The 20,039-nt window shown below is 39.6% G+C and overlaps 1 protein-coding gene across 1 annotated transcript; it reads left to right on the top strand.

Moving 5' to 3' along the window:
- Positions 1-2,872: 2,872 nt before the first annotated feature.
- On the top strand, positions 2,873-18,928 carry LOC134623371 (Fc receptor-like protein 4). The gene is given in 18 exon segments (XM_063468535.1): positions 2,873-3,173; positions 3,292-3,558; positions 3,947-4,219; positions 5,059-5,325; positions 5,809-6,087; positions 6,198-6,398; positions 6,401-6,472; positions 6,674-6,972; positions 14,637-14,716; positions 15,413-15,654; positions 15,814-15,933; positions 16,091-16,106; positions 16,186-16,277; positions 17,777-17,827; positions 17,935-17,997; positions 18,096-18,155; positions 18,512-18,574; positions 18,790-18,928. Coding segments are annotated over 18 exon segments (2,871 nt in total). The 3' UTR covers positions 18,915-18,928.
- Positions 18,929-20,039: the final 1,111 nt, after the last annotated feature.

Here is a 20,039-nt window from a genome sequence, read left to right as displayed (position 1 = left end):
GGTTGATGTGCCTGGTCAGAGATCTCAAAACTGCATTATAGCTGACTGATAGCTGCCGCCATGAGCCACCACCTCTGGTCAATGATGGTCACTTACAGTGGACATAGACGGCCTCCTTCACTCCTCTTTCAAACCATCAGTATTCTCAGTTGCAAATGTGAACACTGGCACCTTCGTATGAGTAATATTTGATATGATATTGGAGGCAGATGAAACCAAAATAAATATTTTAAAATCATTGTCTGTGCATAATCCTGGAGAGTGAGTGAGTGTGGTGGCCAGAAACTGAGAACAACACATTTTGGGAAGACAGCATTCATGTATGACACAATAAATGTCTGTGGATGTCCACAAACATTGGTTGATAAGACGAGTCAAGATAAAATATTCCAACATTATGATGATCTACAGCACACTGCACAAATCACATAAAAGTCTCTGAGAATAAAACATAATTATGAGCTGGTAAAATATGTCGACTGACCTGAAACAGCAGAAGGTAAGAAGAAAACACAAGAAGCAAGCCTGCATGTTTGCAGTGGACAGGAAATGTGAAGACGTCACACAACTGCTGTGGTCAAAGCTACAGGAGCTGTTTGAGGTTTGTATAAAAGGAAAGGAAGCACAGAGAGGCCACAGTCAGAAGAAACACTCTGGTCTTATCTGTATTAAATGCAGCTTCTCTTTTTATTATTGATGTAAAGTCAAAGTGTTTGAGATCAGCTGAGGATCAGAGTGCAGCAGGGCTGGATGTGAGGATGGGGCACTCTTTGCTCTGCATGACGGGCTTATTGTGTAAGTACATTTGTGACATTGTTTGAATGGCACTGATTAATGAAAGTGTTTCTCATGTGTGAGAATTAGAGTGTATCACTGGTTTGAAGTGTTTATCTGAGAGTTTGAACAAAGCATATTTGTGATGTTTCTGATAGTTACAGACAAATGTTGGCTGGTTCCTTGGTTCAATTTAGTCTGGAGTATCGTGTTGGATACACCGCTGCTGGTTGCACTTGACTCCGTGCCATTGTGTACAAATTCATATATTAATAGTGTTTTATGCACAGAAATATTTTGATGAGCAGTAACTGTGTCATGTGAAAATTAATCTTTAAAAAACACTTTTGTTCATTTTGAGTTTGATTTTCTGTTTGATCCTGATGATGTTTAATCTTTACTTTAGTGCTCAGTACTCTCTTCTATGTTAATGCTGAAGGTGAGAAATCTTTCTTTCTTTTCTTCACATTTATATAATATGTATTTCTTGCTCTGATATTTCATATTTCATGCACCATTTTAAATCACACCGTCTCTCTGTTTGTGCATCGTTTTATTTAAGATAGAAAATCAGTTTATTAACAATGAGTCAGTTTAATCCTGCAGCTCTGTGCAGTCACTCTGTGGTTTTGCTCAGAATATTAATTAACTGCTTTAATTTGTTTCATGAAAACACATCTTTTGATTTTCAAGGCCAAATGTCACCAGGATGCAGTAAATCTTTTGACTCTTAACAGCAGCAATAAAAATCAGTTCAGCTTCAAAATGACTTTATGCTTCCATCAATCTCCAACTTGGTGTGTTTGTGTGAACAGTTCCCAATAAGCCCACCGTGATCCTCGAACCATCCTGGCCTCAGATATACAGCAGTGAGACAGTCACTGTCAGATGTGAAGGAACTCAGTCGCTGGTTGTTTGGAGAGATGGCACATTAATCAGACCGTCAACATCTGAATACAGAATCATCAGAGCTACTGAGTCTGACAGTGGAGGATACAGCTGCTGCACCATAGCTGATTTAAAGTGCAGTGACATCATCACACTGACTGTATCATGTAAGTTGGACACATTTCATTCAGTCATATTGTTCTCTGTCTTAGTTTAGTAACAAAATCAGAGAAAATTGTAACAAATATTAAACACAGATGTAATGATCTCAGTTTCCTCAGTATCTGCACATGTGTAGTTTCCACCACTGCAGCTCAGAATTATGACACAATTATTTTGTTTTTATAATTTATTTGAAGTTGTTGAACAAACATGATCAATAAATACAGAATGAGCAGAGCTGCTGTCTGATAATGAAAATACAGATGCTGAAAAAAGGAAAGGCTGATCATCAACAGAGAAGAGTTCTGTTATCACATCACAGCCCTGGTTGGAGTCGGGGAGAGCATACAGTATGAAAAACATCTGTGTAAATTATGGTGACTGATAAATGCTGCTGACTGTCCACTGGTTATACATCTTTATGCATATATTTTTATGTGATCATGATCCTTAAAACAAACATTTAAATAAAAAACAGATTAACAAAAAATCTGATAATAAGAGTTTCCACAATCAGCTGGCCTCAGATCAGCTAACAGTGTATAGTTCACCTGTCTCTGCATTTAGGAGTACAGTTTGGTGGCAGAGCATAAAAACAGTCTCACCTGATTCTTGATTCACTCTGATAAAGTTTTCATCATGTTATATACATCCAGTGTTAGCTCCTGGCTCTCTAGCTGGCTAACAGTTAGCTGAGATACCTGTGCTGTCCTCATGTGAGCTGCTGCCAGTTGTTGATTCTCATCAAATTTGCTTTGAAGACACTTTTTCTTGTGCTGTTGGTGCCTGTTTGTAACAAGTGTGATAATCACACTGAGATCAGGGACCGACCTACCTGAGAAACCTGAGATCTATTATTGAACTCCATCCATCTTCTTAATCCATCATCCAGGGTTGTGACCTATTAAGCACTTACTGGATTTAAAAATATATATATATTATTTATTAATAAAAATAAATTGGATTTTTTTAATTACTATTGAGTTTTTATGTTGAAATCATTATTTTTTTATATAACAAAGTTTTGCCCGAAGCAACTGACAGTCTGATGTTTGTCTTTCCTGTAACTTCAACAGCAAGTAAACCCAGAGCCACACTGACAGCACAAAGTTCAATCATACCAGCAGGGGGCAGTGTGACACTGAGCTGCTCTGTGGAGGGCTCTGCTGGCTGGAAGTTTGACTGGTTCAGACGTGATTCACAGTTTTCTGGAGCTCAGAAAATAGGAGCTGGAACATCAGAGCACACTATCAGTATTTCAGAAGGAGGCATCTATTACTGCAGAGGAGGGAGAGGAGATCCAGTTTTCTCCACAGAGGACAGTGCTCCAGTTACAATTCAGAAACAAGGTGAGGGTGAAATTTTGTTGTGAAATAAAACGAAAAATCATGATTAAACTGACGTAACAATTTATAAATATGATTTATGATTTTTTCAGTTTAATATTTGTGTTTGATTGTTTGTTAGGGAAAGTTTGGGCTGCTGTGAAGCTGCAGCACAGCTGGTCTCAGATATTCACTGGTGAGACAATCACTCTCAGATGTGAGATTCAGGGAGGTGAAGGAAAGGTGTGGAAATATGAATGGACAGCACCCAACACAAACAGCCCTCCAACATCCAGTGAATACAGGATCAGCAGAGTTTCAGTGTCCCACAGTGGAGACTACAGATGTCGGGGTAGCAGTGACTATCTCTTAACAGGATGGAGTGATGCCTTCAGACTGACAGTTTCATGTAAGTTGGACCATGATTCATGCTGACATTTAATGTTTTCATGTTTACATCTGTCTTAACAGGAAAACTCCAACAATGATCCAGCTGTCTGCAGGCAGCTACAACAGTTTTTCTCACTGTGCAAACAGAAAGGAGAGACACCATGGAGGCTCTTAAAATATCAGCAATTTAAAGAGGAATGTACAGAGATGACAGTTTGATAAGAGAATGATAAATCAGTGAAATCTTTAGTTTGTTAAACAGTCTAATGTGTCACATGCGGTGAAAATAATTAATTTTTTGTGTTTGTAGATAAATTACTCCGTGAATTTTTAAAGTGTGATTAGTTTTGTAAGAAATATAATCATGATGATGATTTAATTTTTTAATGGTTTTGTTTCTTCAGTAGCAAGTAAACCCAGAGCCACACTGACTGCACAAAGTTCAATCATACCAGCAGGGGGCAGTGTGACACTGAGCTGCTCTGTGGAGGGCTCTGATGGCTGGAAGTTTGACTGGTTCAGACGTGATTCAGTCTCTTCTAAAGCTCAGCTCATGAGAGGAAATGAAGCAAACAAAGTTATTAGTGTCTCACAAGGAGGTCTGTACCACTGCAGAGGAGGGAGAGGAGATCCAGTTTACTACACAGAGGACAGCAGTGACGTCACAGTTACAGAAACTCGTGAGTTGAATTATTTTTTTTTATTTCTGCCAGACTAAGAGGTCATTATGTAATGTGTGCTAACAACTTTATCTAATAGCTGTGAGTTTATTAACCCTCAAATGAGTTTTCTGCTCATTAAGATTACTTGGAGAGGTGGGAAAATACAAACATTTATTCAACTTTGTTTTTGATTTAAGTCCAAAATGGTGAGATTAAGGACTCACCCTTACAGAGAATGTGCTCTCCAGAAAACATCAACAAAACGATTCACACCTTTAAAAAATGTGTTTTAGCTCCAAAAGTTCAAATTCCAAAGAAAAATGAGACCTTGCAGTGACAAGTTTCAGATTTTGTTTTAATAACAAACAACAAAACAATGTTTCTTTGTTACAGTGTTGATGTAAATACCAGCCGTACCTGCAGGTGTAAACATGAGACTGTGCTGTAACTATGTAAACACTGTATATGAGAGTTGTGTTGGATCTGATTGTTCAGCGTTCAGCATGGTGATGGCTGAGGGATAAAAGCTGTTCCTTAGTTTGTTAGTTCTTGTCTTTATGGCTCTGAAATGTCTGCCTGAAGGTAGACGTTCAAACAGTGCATGACCTGGGTGAGATGGATCCTGAAGGATTTTCTTCATGTTCCTGAGACTGCGGGAGCTGTGCAGTTCTTCAAGTGAGGGCAAAGGATGGCCGACTATCCTCTGGGTGACCTGTATAACCCTGTGGAGCTCTTTCCTCTGTGCTACTGTGCAGCTGTGCTATATATATATTTTTCACTTATGTTACTCTCATGTTTTAAACAGCAGAATTTTTATGTTTCTATTTGTCTCTAACTGGATATTTTTCTGTGAACAGTTCCCAGTAAGCCCACTGTGACCCTGCAGCCATTCTGGACTCAGATATACAGCGGTGAGACAGTCACTGTCAGATGTGAGATTCAGGGAGGTGAAGGAGCTCAGTGGACGTATGAATGGAGAGCAGCCAAGTTAAACACACCTCCAACATCCAATGAACACAGAATCATCAGAGCTACTGAGTCTGACAGTGGAGGATACAGCTGCCGGGGCAGAAGGGACTATGTCTTAACTGAGTGGAGTGTTATCATCACACTGACTGTATCATGTAAGATCTTTCATCCAGAGTATCTAAATAAGGAAAAAGCACTTCTTCTTTCTTACAGCTTTATAACTGTCTTTCATGTTGGTCAGTAAAATGTTTAGTTTTTATTCCAACAACAAAAACCTGAACAGCAGCTTTTTATTCACAGTGAAGAGAACAAAACATATGAGAGTAACTTCTCTGCTGTGCAGCTCTAATACATGAAAGATGAAATGCAGAACAAATGCTGAATCTGTCTCAGCTGCTCCACCACATCCACTAAGAAACATTAAATCCACTGATTTTTCCTCATGTGTGTTTTTAACTTAGAAATGCAGCAAATTAAATCTGAAAGATTAGTGTTGTGTTTGTGTGATAGTTGTACAGTTTGTTGTAGCTTCACCATTAAAGTTATGTGATGTTTATTATTTACATATTTCCACCAAGTTATTTCAACTGGTTTGATTCAGTCATTGACTTTTGTTCTTTTTCTAAACTGAACTGCAGATAAACCAAAGGCCAAACTGAGAGCTGATAACACAGCTGTTCCAGTAGGGGGCAGTGTGACCCTGACCTGCTCTGTGAACCCATCATCATCATCTGGATGGAAATACTACTGGTACAGAGATGAGAAATCCTCTGAAGCCCTGACCACACAAGATGCAGTTTTCCACTCAAATGGACAAATCAGTGTCTCACAGGAAGGACTCTACAGGTGCAGAGGAGGAAGAGGAAACCCAGTTTACTACACAGAGGACAGCCAGTCAGTCAGGATTGGGAAAACTGGTCAGTTTAACATGAAGTCGAATTCCTGATTAAGGAGTAAGATGAAGAACAAAAGGCATTAACATTTTGACATTCATGCGTTTTTATTGTACTTTCTTGAACAGTAACAGTCTCAAACAGGCCTGTTGTGACTCTGTATCCAAACTGGTCTGAGATATACAGAGGAGAGACGATCACTGTCAGATGTGAGATCCATGGAGGAGACACTGAGTGGGATTATGAGTGGGAAACAAACAGCGTGATAAAAGCTCCAAATCAAAATGAATACAGGATTAGATCTGCTTCATCATCCAACAGTGGAAACTATCGCTGTAAGGCAGAATGAAAAGTTCACAGCATAAAACAACAGAGTGGAGTGATTCAGTCACACTGACAGTTTCTGACAGTAAGTAGAGTCATAGTTCATTTAAGCTGGAAATAGAAACAGTTTGTAAAAATGTGTTTTTATTAGTACATGTTGAGATATTTGACATGTTTAGATAGTCTCACTCTTAAAGTTCATCATAAATATTTGTGAGTCAACATTTAGTGACATTGAATTCAGAGTTAAGAGACGAAACATTGAGAGAAAATCTTTGTTGAACAGATAAACCCCGTCCTGTCCTCACTGTGTCTCCATCATGGCTGAGTCCTGGAACCTCAGTAACTCTGAACTGTGAGGTTGAACATCCGTCTGCAGGATGGAGCTTCTACTGGTATAAAGCTGTTCCTGATCTATCAGAGAAATCCTCCAGTTATGAGCTGCTACCTGATGGCAGTGGGACTGCACAGGACTCCTACATCATTCATGGACAGACACACACAGCAGGATATGTGTGCAGAGCTGGAAGAGGAGACCCAGAGTATCACACTGATCACAGTCAACAAAGTTTGTCTGGTCTGCAGGTCAGTTTGATTCTGTTTATCTTCTCAATAAACCAATTTATGTCATAACCTTTGTTCACCAACATCTGTCTTACTGACTGAGATAAACCCATTTAAAAACTAATTGGATAAAACAGGGTTTGTAAGGGTGCTTGAAATCCTTGAAAATTGTTGAATTTTAATATTGTCTTTTCAAGGTTTGAAAAATGCTTGAATTTCAGATGTGGTGCATGAAACTGTAGCTGTATTTCATTCACCACAAATAACTATTGGACTGAATAGGTTTCTTATGAGATAGAGAAATAAAATGAGTCGCAAAGTCTAAAAGCAGAATTTCTCTGCCTGGGCTGTCTTGCACCTCTGTCTGTTTCAATGTGTGACCCTCCTCCAATGAATGCATTATCATGCAGCTTGCCATTTTAATAAGTGTATGCTTGAAAATGACAGTGGTGGAGTTAGCGCTCTCGAGTCACATGATAGTTGAGTCCTAGTAAATAATCTTCGAGTATGTGTAGATAACATATATGGTACTCTATTATTATTATTATTATTATTATTATTAGTATTAGTATTATTAGTATTATTATCATTATTATCACTATTATTATCATTATTATTTTTCTATCTATCAAACTCGCTGGAGAAATTATTGAAATGCACTGAATGTGATGCAGTACAGCAGCACTGTTATGGCTTAGTTATGACATGGTAATATTTGGAATATGCCGTGAACTTGGCTAACACTACTTAGCAGTAGCAGTAATGTGAGTTACCTTCCTCAAGTGAAAGCTTTAAACATTAGCCTGATACATAACTAGCCAACTGAAGACTTTCTGATTAAAGTTGTCACCAAGTAAATAGAATAGAATAGAATAGAATAGAATAGCTTTTTATTGTCACTGTTACAAGAACAGTGAAAGGCAGTTTGGCATCTCTCCATGTGTGTGGAGTACACAATAGCGTAAGTATTTACACAATAACAGACAAATTTACATTTACACAAGAAAGATATGTACAAGTTATACCATACACCTGCAAACATACACGCACATACATACATATATGTATATATACATATTTGCATCCATACATGCATACACACACATATTTCCACATACACGCTTACATCTATATACATACACATACATGCCATCTAACTAGCAGGTGCATTGAGAGGTGCAGTGTGATCAGTGATATTGCACACTGAGTGTGTGTGTGGGGGGGATGATATTGCACATTGAGTGGGGGGTACTATAGTGGAACTATACTGAATAATGTTATAATAAATACAGTTTAAAGAGGTAGGGGTGTTGGTTGCATTGAAGTATAAACAGAAATATGATTTATAAATAAGGTGTAATGTCCATGAGTGTTGACAGTGCAGTTATCCTCCAATCAGGGAGGAGGTAGGGCATGTTTGACAGCCTGTGGGTAAAAACTTCTGTTGAGTCTGTTCGTCTTTGACCCGATGGACCTGTAGCGTTTACCAGAGGGAAGGGGGAAAAAGTGAGTGTCCAGGGTGTGAGGGGTCTTTGATGATGATGCTGGCTTTCTGCTGAAGTCTGCCAGTATAGATGTCTCTGAGGGGGGTTAGTGAAGTGCCGATTGCCCGCTCTGCTGCCCTCACCACCCGCTGCAGTTTCCTCTTGTCCTCCGTGGTGCAGCAGTTGAACCAGAGTGTGCAGCAGTAAGTCAGAAGGCTCTCAATGGTGGAGCGGTAGAAGTTTACTAGCAGTCTTTGGGGTAATTGGGCCTGACATAGTTTCCTGAGGAAGTACAGCCTTTGTTGTGCTTTCCCTACCTGGTGGGAGATGTTTGTGGACCAGGTAAGGTCGGCCGAGATGTGGACTCCGAGGAACTTAAAGCTTTCTACCCTTTCTACCTCCTCCCCATCAATGTAGAGGGTAGAGTGCTTAGATCGCTTTGTTCTTCTGAAGTCAATTACCATCTCCTTGGTCTTGGCTGTGTTCAGATGCAGGTTGTTGTCGTCACACCATTTGTTGCTCAGGAAGTCCAGTATCCAGCTGCACAGTGAGCTGCTGAGTCCTAAGTTGCTTAGTTTATTAACCAGTTTGTGGGGTTGAACTGTATTTGAAGGCAGAGCTGAAGGTTTGCAGGGATGGCAGCTTTAATGTGGGACATGATGAGCTGTTCGAAACATTTGGCAATTATGGGTGTTAACACTAGAAGTCCCAGGCTTTTCTAACCCTCTGTCAGCCAAGTGGAAGCTAACTTGGCTAGTCTGTTAGCATCAATTCATATGTAAATTGGGTCGTTACCTGAGAATTGTGGAGGGGAGTGGGGGTGTGTGAATGATTGCGAATTTCTAACTGCAAACTGCCTCTTTGTTTGTGTGTGGGGAGGGGGAACTGCTAAAAGCTGTGAACTTCATTTTGTGTTCGTCTTGATGCATTCTCAATCATCCAGGAAAATAAATCTCCAAAAGGTTTATTGATAAAAACAGTACAAAAAAACCAAAAAATATTTCTACAAAAACAACCATTTGTACACATATTTAGAGATAATAATAAAAAGTGAGTGAGTACATTTCACTCACTCACAATCCTGGCACTGCCATTGGTATCTGTAGTCTGCATTTACCACATGTGTATCTGTAGCAGTGAACACATCGCACAGTGGCATGATTGTTCTTGCATTTGTGTTTGACCTGACACGTGGCTCTTTTTCCAGGGCTAGGTGTGGAGGGTTGTGTCCGAAGCAACTGTTCTTTTCTTGCCTTCTTCCCAGCCATATGAGAGTTAGCCAACTCTCTTGCAAGCTCCACCAGGAAGTCCACCCGTCTTTCCTGCGTCCCGTTGCATGCACATGTGCATTCAGTGCTGCCATGTCAATCATGTTATAGAACACGGCAACTGGCCAGGGCCGTGTTCCTCTGCGGACCGTGTACTCCCGCACCATCTGGTCCATCACATCCACGCCACACTTTGTGGTGTTGTAAAGGGCGACAGTGGTTTGGCTTCCTTTTGGTGGTGTTATCAGTCTGAACCACGCTGTGCATGCTGCTAAGAATATAGACTGTCTTCTTCCGTTTGGCTGCATACGCCGTCAGCGTGGCAGTAGAGGTTGAAAACACCTAAGAAATAAGATAAATTGTTATTTCCATAGCACTTTTACACACAATGAAACACATAAACATAGAACCACAAAAGACCTGCAGCCTACCTGAGTGGTGAATTCATTGCGATTTGTGTATCTAGCGGATTGAGGAATTTCCCGGCGAATCTTGCTGACTGTGCCGAGGATGGTGGTTTTCCGTCTAAGAAGTTTTTGCGCAAGTGAAAGCGATGTGAAGAAATTGTCCGTGGTAACATTTCTGCCCTTGTCTAGGAATGGTTCCATCAGCCTCATCACTACATTTTCAGACAGTCTCTCCCCACTGGGACGATTGGGGTCCTTGCCAAGATATGTGAGGACATTGCAAATGTACTTGGATTTTAGGTCGCAGGCCACCCAAAACTTGATCCCAAACTTGTCAGGTTTACTTGCAATATACTGCAGGAAACAGCACCGAGTCTTTGATCTTGATCTTGATCAAAGATCTTGATCTTGCGGGGGGTTACTAGGGTTCCATCACTACGTGACTGCTGGTCAGCAAACCTGGGAAACCCACAGATCATTGGAACTATGCCGCGTAACCGCTTCCAAGACATCATGCAACACCTACGCTTTGATGACAGGTCCACCCGCAGTGATCGAGCAAAGACTGATAAGTTCGCTGCAGTTTCCAGTGTGTGGGGATCATTTGTCACCAACTGCATCACGTGCTACAACCCTGGTCTACATATCACCGTTGATGAACAGCTCTTCCCATCAAAGACTCGGTGCTGTTTCCTGCAGTATATTGCAAGTAAACCTGACAGGTTTGGGATCAAGTTTTGGGTGGCCTGCGACCTAAAATCCAAGTACATTTGCAATGTCCTCACATATCTTGGCAAGGACCCCAATCGTCCAGTGGGGAGAGACTGTCTGAAAATGTAGTGATGAGGCTGATGGAACCATTCCTAGACAAGGGCAGAAATGTTACCACGGACAATTTCTTCACATCGCTTTCACTTGCGCAAAAACTTCTTAGACGGAAAACCACCATCCTCGGCACAGTCAGCAAGATTCGCCGGGAAATTCCTCAATCCGCTAGATACACAAATCGCAATGAATTCACCACTCAGGTAGGCTGCAGGTCTTTTGTGGTTCTATGTTTATGTGTTTCATTGTGTGTAAAAGTGCTATGGAAATAACAATTTATCTTATTTCTTAGGTATTTTCAACCACTGCTGCCACGCTGACGGCGTATGCGGCCAAACGGAAGAAGACAGTCTATATTCTTAGCAGCATGCACAGCGTGGTTCAGACTGATAACACCACCAAAAGGAAGCCAAACACTGTCAGCCTTTACAACACCACAAAGTGTGGCGTGGATGTGATGGACCAGATGGTGCGGGAGTACACGGTCCGCAGAGGAACACGGCGCTGGCCAGTTGCCGTGTTCTATAACATGATTGACATGGCAGCACTGAATGCACATGTGCTGTATCAAGCATGCAACGGGACGCAGGAAAGACGAGTGGACTTCCTGGTGGAGTTTGCAAGAGAGTTGGCTAACTCTCATATGGCTGGGAAGAAGGCAAGAAAAGAACAGTTGCTTCGGACACAACCCTCCACACCTAGCCCTGGAAAAAGAGCCATGTGTCAGGTCAAACACAAATGCAAGAACAATCATGCCACTGTGCGATGTGTTCACTGCTACAGATACACATGTGGTAAATGCAGACTACAGATACCATGGCAGTGCCAGGATTGTGAGTGATTGCTGAAAATGTTGAAATGTACTCACTCACTTTTTATTGTTATTTGTAAATATGTGTACAAATGGTTGTTTTTTTATTTTTGTTTTTTTTGTACTGTTTTATCAATAAATCTCAGCAACAAAGGAAATACACCCATGTGTGTTGATTTCTCCCTAAGGCAAACTGAAACACAAGTTTCCTTGTGGCTCAGGAAACTAACCACTCCAAGTGGTTCAGCATGGCCCCACCTTATTTACATAACAAAAGCAGCTGTTCACAGGTGATTAAGGATATTAGCTAAAAGCCTACCAGCCATTTGGCTCGACGGTGGGTTTTATAGGTAGAAAAGCCAAATGGCTCTTCTCTGGGACTTCTAGTGTTAAAGCAACTGGACGATAGTCATTCAAGACAAATAGAATATTGTTTATTGTTTTGTGTATTGCTGCAGGTTTTTCAAGTATTAACTTGGTGCCTTTGGCAACACCTTAGGGCAGGGGTCTCGAACTCCAGGCCTCGAGGGCTGGTGTCCTGCAGGTTTTAGATGTGTCCTTGATCCAACACAGCTGATTCAAATGACTAAATGACCTCCTCAACATGTCTTGAAGTTCTCCAGAGGCCTGGTAATGAACTAATCATTTGATTCAGGTGTGTTTGACCCAGGGTGAGATCTAAAACCTGCAGGACACCGGCCCTCGAGGCCTGGAGTTCGAGACCCCTGCTTTAGGGGGAAATAGCTGTGGGACTGATCCATATGAGCACAAAGAATAGACACGTTTTTGTGCTGCCGATGTTCCCCGACTTTCATTCAAAATGTATTTATTATGAGCGCATAAACATTAAACAACTTCACACAGCTCATATTGAGGTCTATGGAGCACCTTTAGCCACTGAGACAATAGAAATATATATATATGTGTTTTCGTATATGAATATTTCATACTTTAAGGCTGCCTGTTTATTTAAGGGAGATGAACAATACATTATAATTGTACATAATAATATCACAAATGATAGATTAGATAAATAGATTTTAGATAGATGCTTGTGCATTCTTAAAGTTTTTAACGTTGAATTGAACGGAGTGTGTCATCTATTCAAAGCCTCTCCCTGTCAGTGCTGTTCTCCATGCCTGTCTTACTGTACATGATGTTAATAGCACAAACACTTTAATGGTGATAATTATGACTTCACCAAGAATACTGACAGCAATGTAGTTAAACATCTTATAATTTTATTGGGAATTAACTTTAAAAAAAAACAAACAAATATCTGTCTCCTATGTTTTGTGTCATATAATAAAGGAAGCATCAATATCTGATGAGAAGACTTATTCATTTGGCCTTGCTGTGTATTATTTTGTGTTGTTTGGTGCAGTTTTCTTGTTTTGTGGGGTTGTTGTTTTTTTTTCTCAAGAGGACATGAATATCTCTAACAAGTTGATTTGTTAACATTTGTACACCTTAATTTTTAAGTTTATGTGTGTTTTGAGTTTATACACTATATGCATATAAGGCAACCTTTTTCTTTTGCAGTGTTTTTTGGGGTGTGTTTTTCTATGTTTTAACAAAAGAGATACAAAGGCGTTTAAATCAACCTTGGATGATTTGTTTTTATTTTCACATGGTCTTACTGAAGTGATGCGAAAGTGAAACTGTCTCGGTTCACTGAGGACTCGCAAGCAGGACTCTTCGGTTTAAGGAGACACAGTGGGATTTATTTCACAATCACCAGGTGTATTTACAGACAGTGCAGGGAATTGTGCTATATACAAGTGTGACAGGGGTCCAGGCTCCAGGGAATCCAAGGTGGGGAGGGACAGGGGCAAACACTCGCTCTTCTTTTCCCACTCACTGCTCGCTGCCAGTCACTCTCCAATCATCGACTAGGGATCTTCACCCGGAAAACAGGGACGGGTCCAGGGGATGCAAGTCATGAAACCATCCAGTGATGATTGGCCGCCATCCCTCTGCTTAAATGCTGGACGCATCAGTGAGACTTAGATGTTTCCACTTCACGGGTGCTTGGGCCACCGAGAGAGAGAGAGAGAGAGAGAGAGAGAGAGAGGCAACAACGCATCTGATCAGCTACCTGCTGATCCATCAGGCCGTGACGGAAACATGCATTTTTGGGGGGAGAAACGTGCTGGAAAAGCTTGAAAATGGACCTCGAAAGTGATTAAAAATTTGATCCTGAAAACGGCGTGTGAACCCTGAAAGAAGAATCAATCTTTTCATTTCTGACTATGATCAAGTCAAACTGAATTTACTTTTTCACCTTTTGTTACCTTTACCCCTTTTAATTTCACTGATAGCATAAAAGAGAAATGGAATATAAAGCAATGTGCAATAGTCTTGAGCTACTCCTCATTTTTTATATTTTGCTTCCAAGTAGTAAGACTTTGTCATTTTTAGCCCTCATTTTTTTCTGGTTAAATTAAACCGATTTAAAAATGGGATGCACACATATACACACACACACACAAACATCTTGCTCTTCACTAGAGCCTTTCATGCACAGAAACTGCTCCTGTGTTGCCATTTCTCACAGACAGCTGCAACATTGTTTCAAAAGGATTGAACTTTTCTCATTGCTTTGATGTATAATGCTTTGTTGAGGCCTTGCTCAAAGGTCACTCATGGCAGGTCGATGTACCCTATGTGGGGCTTTTTAATCCATATTTGATCACCACACTAGTGATGAGGAGCAAGACCAGAAAACTGACAGTGAGGATGGATTGATACGGAAGTGTCAGAAGATGGAATAAAATATAATCCAGACCAAGAAATGACTGATGAGGAGGATTCCGGTGATGAAGTAAAAGAATGGGAACTTATCCCCACCTGAGAATTAAGTTAGCATTAAGTTGAAAAATGTCATCAGGGTGACCACAGCACCTATACAGTGTACTGGTGTGAGTCTGGATCAGGAGAGTTCAGCAATGCAGTCAACATCACTGTGCAGGGTTTGTTATTATACATTTACTTCTTGGTTTTGAATGATTTGAACATCACGTGTCAATTTATTTCAGTTTTGCTGTGAATGTGATTCTTGTTTATCTTGTTCTGATTGTTCATCTCACTTCATTAAGTCTTGCCATAAACCAATTAGCAAAAAAATGCCAAGAGCAATCACCAAAATGCTCAAATCTATCAGGGTTATTCCTAAAGATTATAATGTAAAAAGATGTAGTTGTATCAAAGCTTATGCTGTATGTAGGTTCTCAGTGCAGAGCAAGACAGGGAGTTCAGGGCAGCAAACTTTCTTTATTTTACTTGCACTGTGCTCATCTCCATGAACTACTCTGCTCCACCTCTCCTCCTGCAGCTGTGCTGAAACCACACCTCACTGCTACAACAATAATAAATATAACTTGATCATCTAATTTAGTCAGATGCTTGTTTGCTGTTCCTGTTGCTGCAAAAAATATGCCAGACCTTAAGAGATGAAGTTTCACAGATCACGATTCAAAACAAGTACTACAGAAATTATTTGGTAAAAATAGGACACTTACAGTAGTTTATAAATACAAGATCAGATCTTGATGATGAAAAGCATTTGTACAATCTGTTCTTATTATTGTTTGTCAACTTTTTCTCAAAGTGTGCAGCAGCTGATGTGACTGAAACAATTGTGTGTGATTGTGTCACAGATGATGGTAATGGTCCTATCCTGGTGAGTCCTGTTCATCCTGTGACTGAGGGAGCTTCAGTTAGTCTGAGCTGCAGTTTGAGAACACAAAAAATACTTTCCAATGTGTTTTTCTATCACAATGACAAACTTATTCAAAATGATACCCGAGGGGAGCTGAAGATCTCTGCAGTGTCAAAGTCTGATGAAGGTTTCTACAAGTGTCAGTACTCAGGAAGAGAGTCAGCACAGAGCTGGATGTCAGTTAAAGGTGAGCAGGATCAAAACATTTGATGGATTTTTATAAAGTATTTTTGTTTTAAGGCTCGAAGTCAGCTGGCTCAATTTTTTGAGACCTTTTATGGAATTGTCATGAAATATTAAATATAATTAAAGTTTATTAATAATTAATTATTGTTTGTTGTCACAGTAACTGTGTCAGGAGCTGACAGCTCTTCATCTCCTGTGTGGTTGATGGTTGGACTGGTTTGTGGAGTCTCTCTCATTATTATTCTCCTGCTCTTGTTGTATCGCTGCAGACAGTCCAAGTGTAAGAGCCTCTTCTTTTCATGCTGCATTAGAGAGTTTATTTAATACATACACTTTAATTATTCACACATATACATGTATTCTGATCTCATGACACAAAATATAAATGGAACAATTGACATCACAAACATGTGTAATAACATTTGTCTCTTTCACAGATTCCTGCTTCACCAGGTTGGTAAAATACTTTTTATTATTATTTTAAACAAACATCAGTTACTTTTGAGTTTATTGTGTTTATTTCATGTTTCAGGTCGATCCAGTCTGAGAGTCACAGTCCGGGCTCCTCCACAAATCATGGAGTCAACCAGAATGAAACTCATGAATACAACTCTGTTCATCCTGGTCAGCACTTAAACCGATCTTTATTATCATTATTAATATTGACTTTTCATTCAGTCTCCATTAACAGGAACATTTCTTAGGTTCAGTTTGTGCTCAGCAGTTTTTCAAAGAACATTTATCAAAATCCAGTTGGACAAACATCCAAATAACCAACTGACTACATGCACAAAAGATCAGAAACAAACAGGATTTTACAACCTGATTGTATCTTTAACTCGACTGAAAGAATCCACAAATGTTATTGTTTCATATCAGAGCAACACAAATGTTACAGGCCCCACTATGGTGGGCGCGTAGCCAGATTATGATCCTGGAAAACAGGAGCGAAAGTGAACACAGGAGACACGCTGCCGTTCGCCTGGTCAGTCTTGCCAGAATTTATTCATACAACACGAGCATATCTGCTCCACTCTTTTGGTAACTCAATTGCACTGTAACTGCTCATTCCCTCACATGGCTTGTTTTCCACCAGTACATTTCAATATTAATCCACACTACTGGCATAAAACAACAAAGGGTTGAAATGAATGAAACAAATGACAACTACACCTCTTTTCCCATAAAACAGATAAACAAAATAATTCACATCATCATGGTAGTGTCTTATCATAGAAAGGAAACTCTACTTTCAACATTACTGCACTACTGTCCTTGCCAGCATCTTTGTTGGCCGTACTCTTATTAGCTCTCTCGCTTCATATGTCTCTTTTTCAGACCAGTTAGATTCTAACATTGAAACAGCAAGTTTACACATGACTTCAGGCAGGCTCAGAACACTTTACAGACACGTTATACAAAACATTTGTCATGAACACAAAGCTACAAGTTTGTCAGGAACTGTAAACCCAACCGGGTTGGTGCTTCTTATTATTATATGGGGTATTATACGCAGTTGCAACAGCTTGCTAGCGTTACCCAGGCATACAGCCTAGCTATAACATCCTACAGAGCTAAAGTAGCTCACATAGCGACAGTGTAATAGATCACATATCACAGACCCGTCTTATGTCATGAAAGTCTAAGTATCACAGTGTCCAGCTGTGTATTTCTTTATGTTTTTGACCACATTACTGACCTGTAAAACAGGAGAGAAAGTGAACACAGGAGACACGCTGCCGTTCGCCTGGTCAGTCTTGCCAGAATGGAAAACTTACGGCAGCTATGCACCCGACTCAGTTCCCAAAGCACGCTGCTCCCCCCTACTGTCCAAAGTGTTATACACTCTCCTGGCAACAGGAAACTTACATGACATTGTGGATTTAAATTACACCAATAAACCAGCGAAATAAAACATGCATAGTAACCTCCATATATCACGACACTTAACTCACAATTGTGACCACATATCTGTGTGGATCACACAAACAGTAACACCATGATGGGTTCATGCTCTGAAAATATCTGATAGTCCTGGATTTGACTTAAACACAACTTATGAAACTGTTTCTTTGACTGATGACATTAAAATGAAACTCTGACTCTGGTTTCTTTTCATGAAGGTGATGCTAACCTCTATGAATCCATCACACAAGAGGAAGAAACTGGAACTGGTACAGTTCATATTTAGAAAAGCTCAGAGCAGCTAGAGATGCAAGAAGCTTTTGATTTAAGGAGACTAACTGCATGTGATGTGTTTACAAACATTTTTACATTTCAGGTGCAGATGAACCCCGAGACGTCACATACTCTCTGATTACACTTCAAAACTTTGGAAAGAAGAGTGAGTACACAAAACACTCAGTGTAGAAAAAAATCTGGAAAGTTTTTACAATATTTAAAATGTTTTAATTATTTTCATTAATCTGATCATCTTAACAGGGAAGCATCATAAACCAGAGCAGAGTGCTGTTTACTCTGAGGTGAAGACGGGAGCTGCAGGTACAGTCACAACAGTCTCATTCAGTGTTTGTACTTGAATGTGTCATCACGTCATTATATTGCAGGTAATTATAGGTCAACATGGAGTTTAGTTATTCACTTACCAAGCTTAGCTACTACATACGACCACTACACATCAGCAGAGTTGAATCTTATACACATCGAGGGCCGTTCAGAGTTTAGTGTAAGTTTGTCTGCTTCATATACAGAATGATATTGTTATTGTACAGTATGGTATTGTCCATCTATATGTCCCCAAACTAAATAGTTTCTCTCATGTTTTTACTCTGTAGTAATGTTCTTGTCATCATATCTGTGCTGAACAAATGTGTCCTGAGCTCTGACGTCTCTTTTAGAGGACAGTCTGATGTATGCTGAGGTCAAACAGCCCAAAAAAGAAAAAGCCAAGAAAAACAAAGGTGAGCAAAGTCTGCCATCATCTCCACTGAATATTGTTCAACATGTTTATCTGCTCTTAAAATGTCAATCTGTTTATTTTAATATTTAAATTTATGTATTTGTTAGTTTGTTAATAAAATCTATTATACTCTTTTATGTTTGCATTAGTGGAGACATCCAGTTTCCTCCTGGTTAATGATATTATTGTTTTCAATGATCTTCTCTTCATTCACAGGAAAATCAAGTCCTGCAGCTGATGCAGCAGTTTATTCTGAAGTCACATCAGGAAGCTCTCTCAGTAATTCTGCTGCCATGCAGGCTGATTTATTCTTCACATTATTAAATGTCTTCAGCTCATAATATCTTTACATGTTGGAAATCACTTTGTCTTTTTGTGCTTGTCTTACAGGTCAGTGAGGAGAGCTGTAGCAGCAAAGCCAAGAAGAAGCTTTTTATGAAGCCACTCTTGCTCCTCTGCTCCCAAAATATATCAGACATGCTCAGCTTTATGTACAGTTACAATATTAAATCATTATATCAGACATATTGCTCTCGTTTAGTATAAAACAAATGCAAGTGTATTCATATTTAATATTCATGCTCTTTATATTCAGTTATTTTTTTATAAAGATTTTGTAATAAACCTTGAATGTATCTAACATGTTCCAACAGCAGTGAGAACAAAGTGTGAAATATGTGATCTTTAGTATCTGACAGCACAACTTAAAGTCAGTGTTTGCAGTGTTTCACAAGTAAATACTGATATGGGACCAACAAATACTTTAACTGTGTTTGTTTAAAGATCTCATACATTATATAAATAAGAATTATTTCTTATTAAATGTGCATATATATCATGTATATTTTTGTTTCTGATCATTTTATGCTTCTGTAGTTTGAAGGAGAAATAAAATTGTTTTACATTTGAACATTTTATCTTTGATTTTTGTTTCCTGTATGAGATTATTCACAAAGTAACAAAACAACAACTTAAACAGTTTGTAATGGTGTTGTCATGGAAACCCAAAATAAACAGATGTGAGTATTATCTGCAAAGTGGTGACTAACAGTACAGAGCATGACAGCAGTCTGCATGTATCTGACACAGAGGACTGTGAAGTAGAACATTTACAGAGAGAAGCTCTCTGTGTGCTGCTGTCACAGGATGCAGTTAAAGGAAAAGATAACTTGTACATGTGGTAAATCTCATATGAAAGATTGCACAGAGACAGAATATCACAGAGAACTAAAGCTCTGCATCAATCATGGTCAGCATGACTGAAAGAAATAGAAGTATTAAACCTTTCCATTACGCTCCCTGTTGATCATTAACTGATCACACGAGAATTTAAAAATATGACACAAACATTTAGTCACAGTAAGGTGGAGGTACAGGTCAGGCTCCTGCTCAGTCAGGTAAACTAAACTAGCTGGGTTGAGCTAGCTCAGTGGTTTCCCCTGAAAACAGCATGATGGTGATAAACA

The sequence above is a fragment of the Pelmatolapia mariae genome, unplaced genomic scaffold, assembly GCF_036321145.2.
Source record: "Pelmatolapia mariae isolate MD_Pm_ZW unplaced genomic scaffold, Pm_UMD_F_2 NODE_ptg000586l+_length_34331_cov_1, whole genome shotgun sequence".
NCBI classification, from domain to species: domain Eukaryota; kingdom Metazoa; phylum Chordata; class Actinopteri; order Cichliformes; family Cichlidae; genus Pelmatolapia; species Pelmatolapia mariae.
This window is presented reverse-complemented; position numbering and strand designations above follow the sequence as displayed.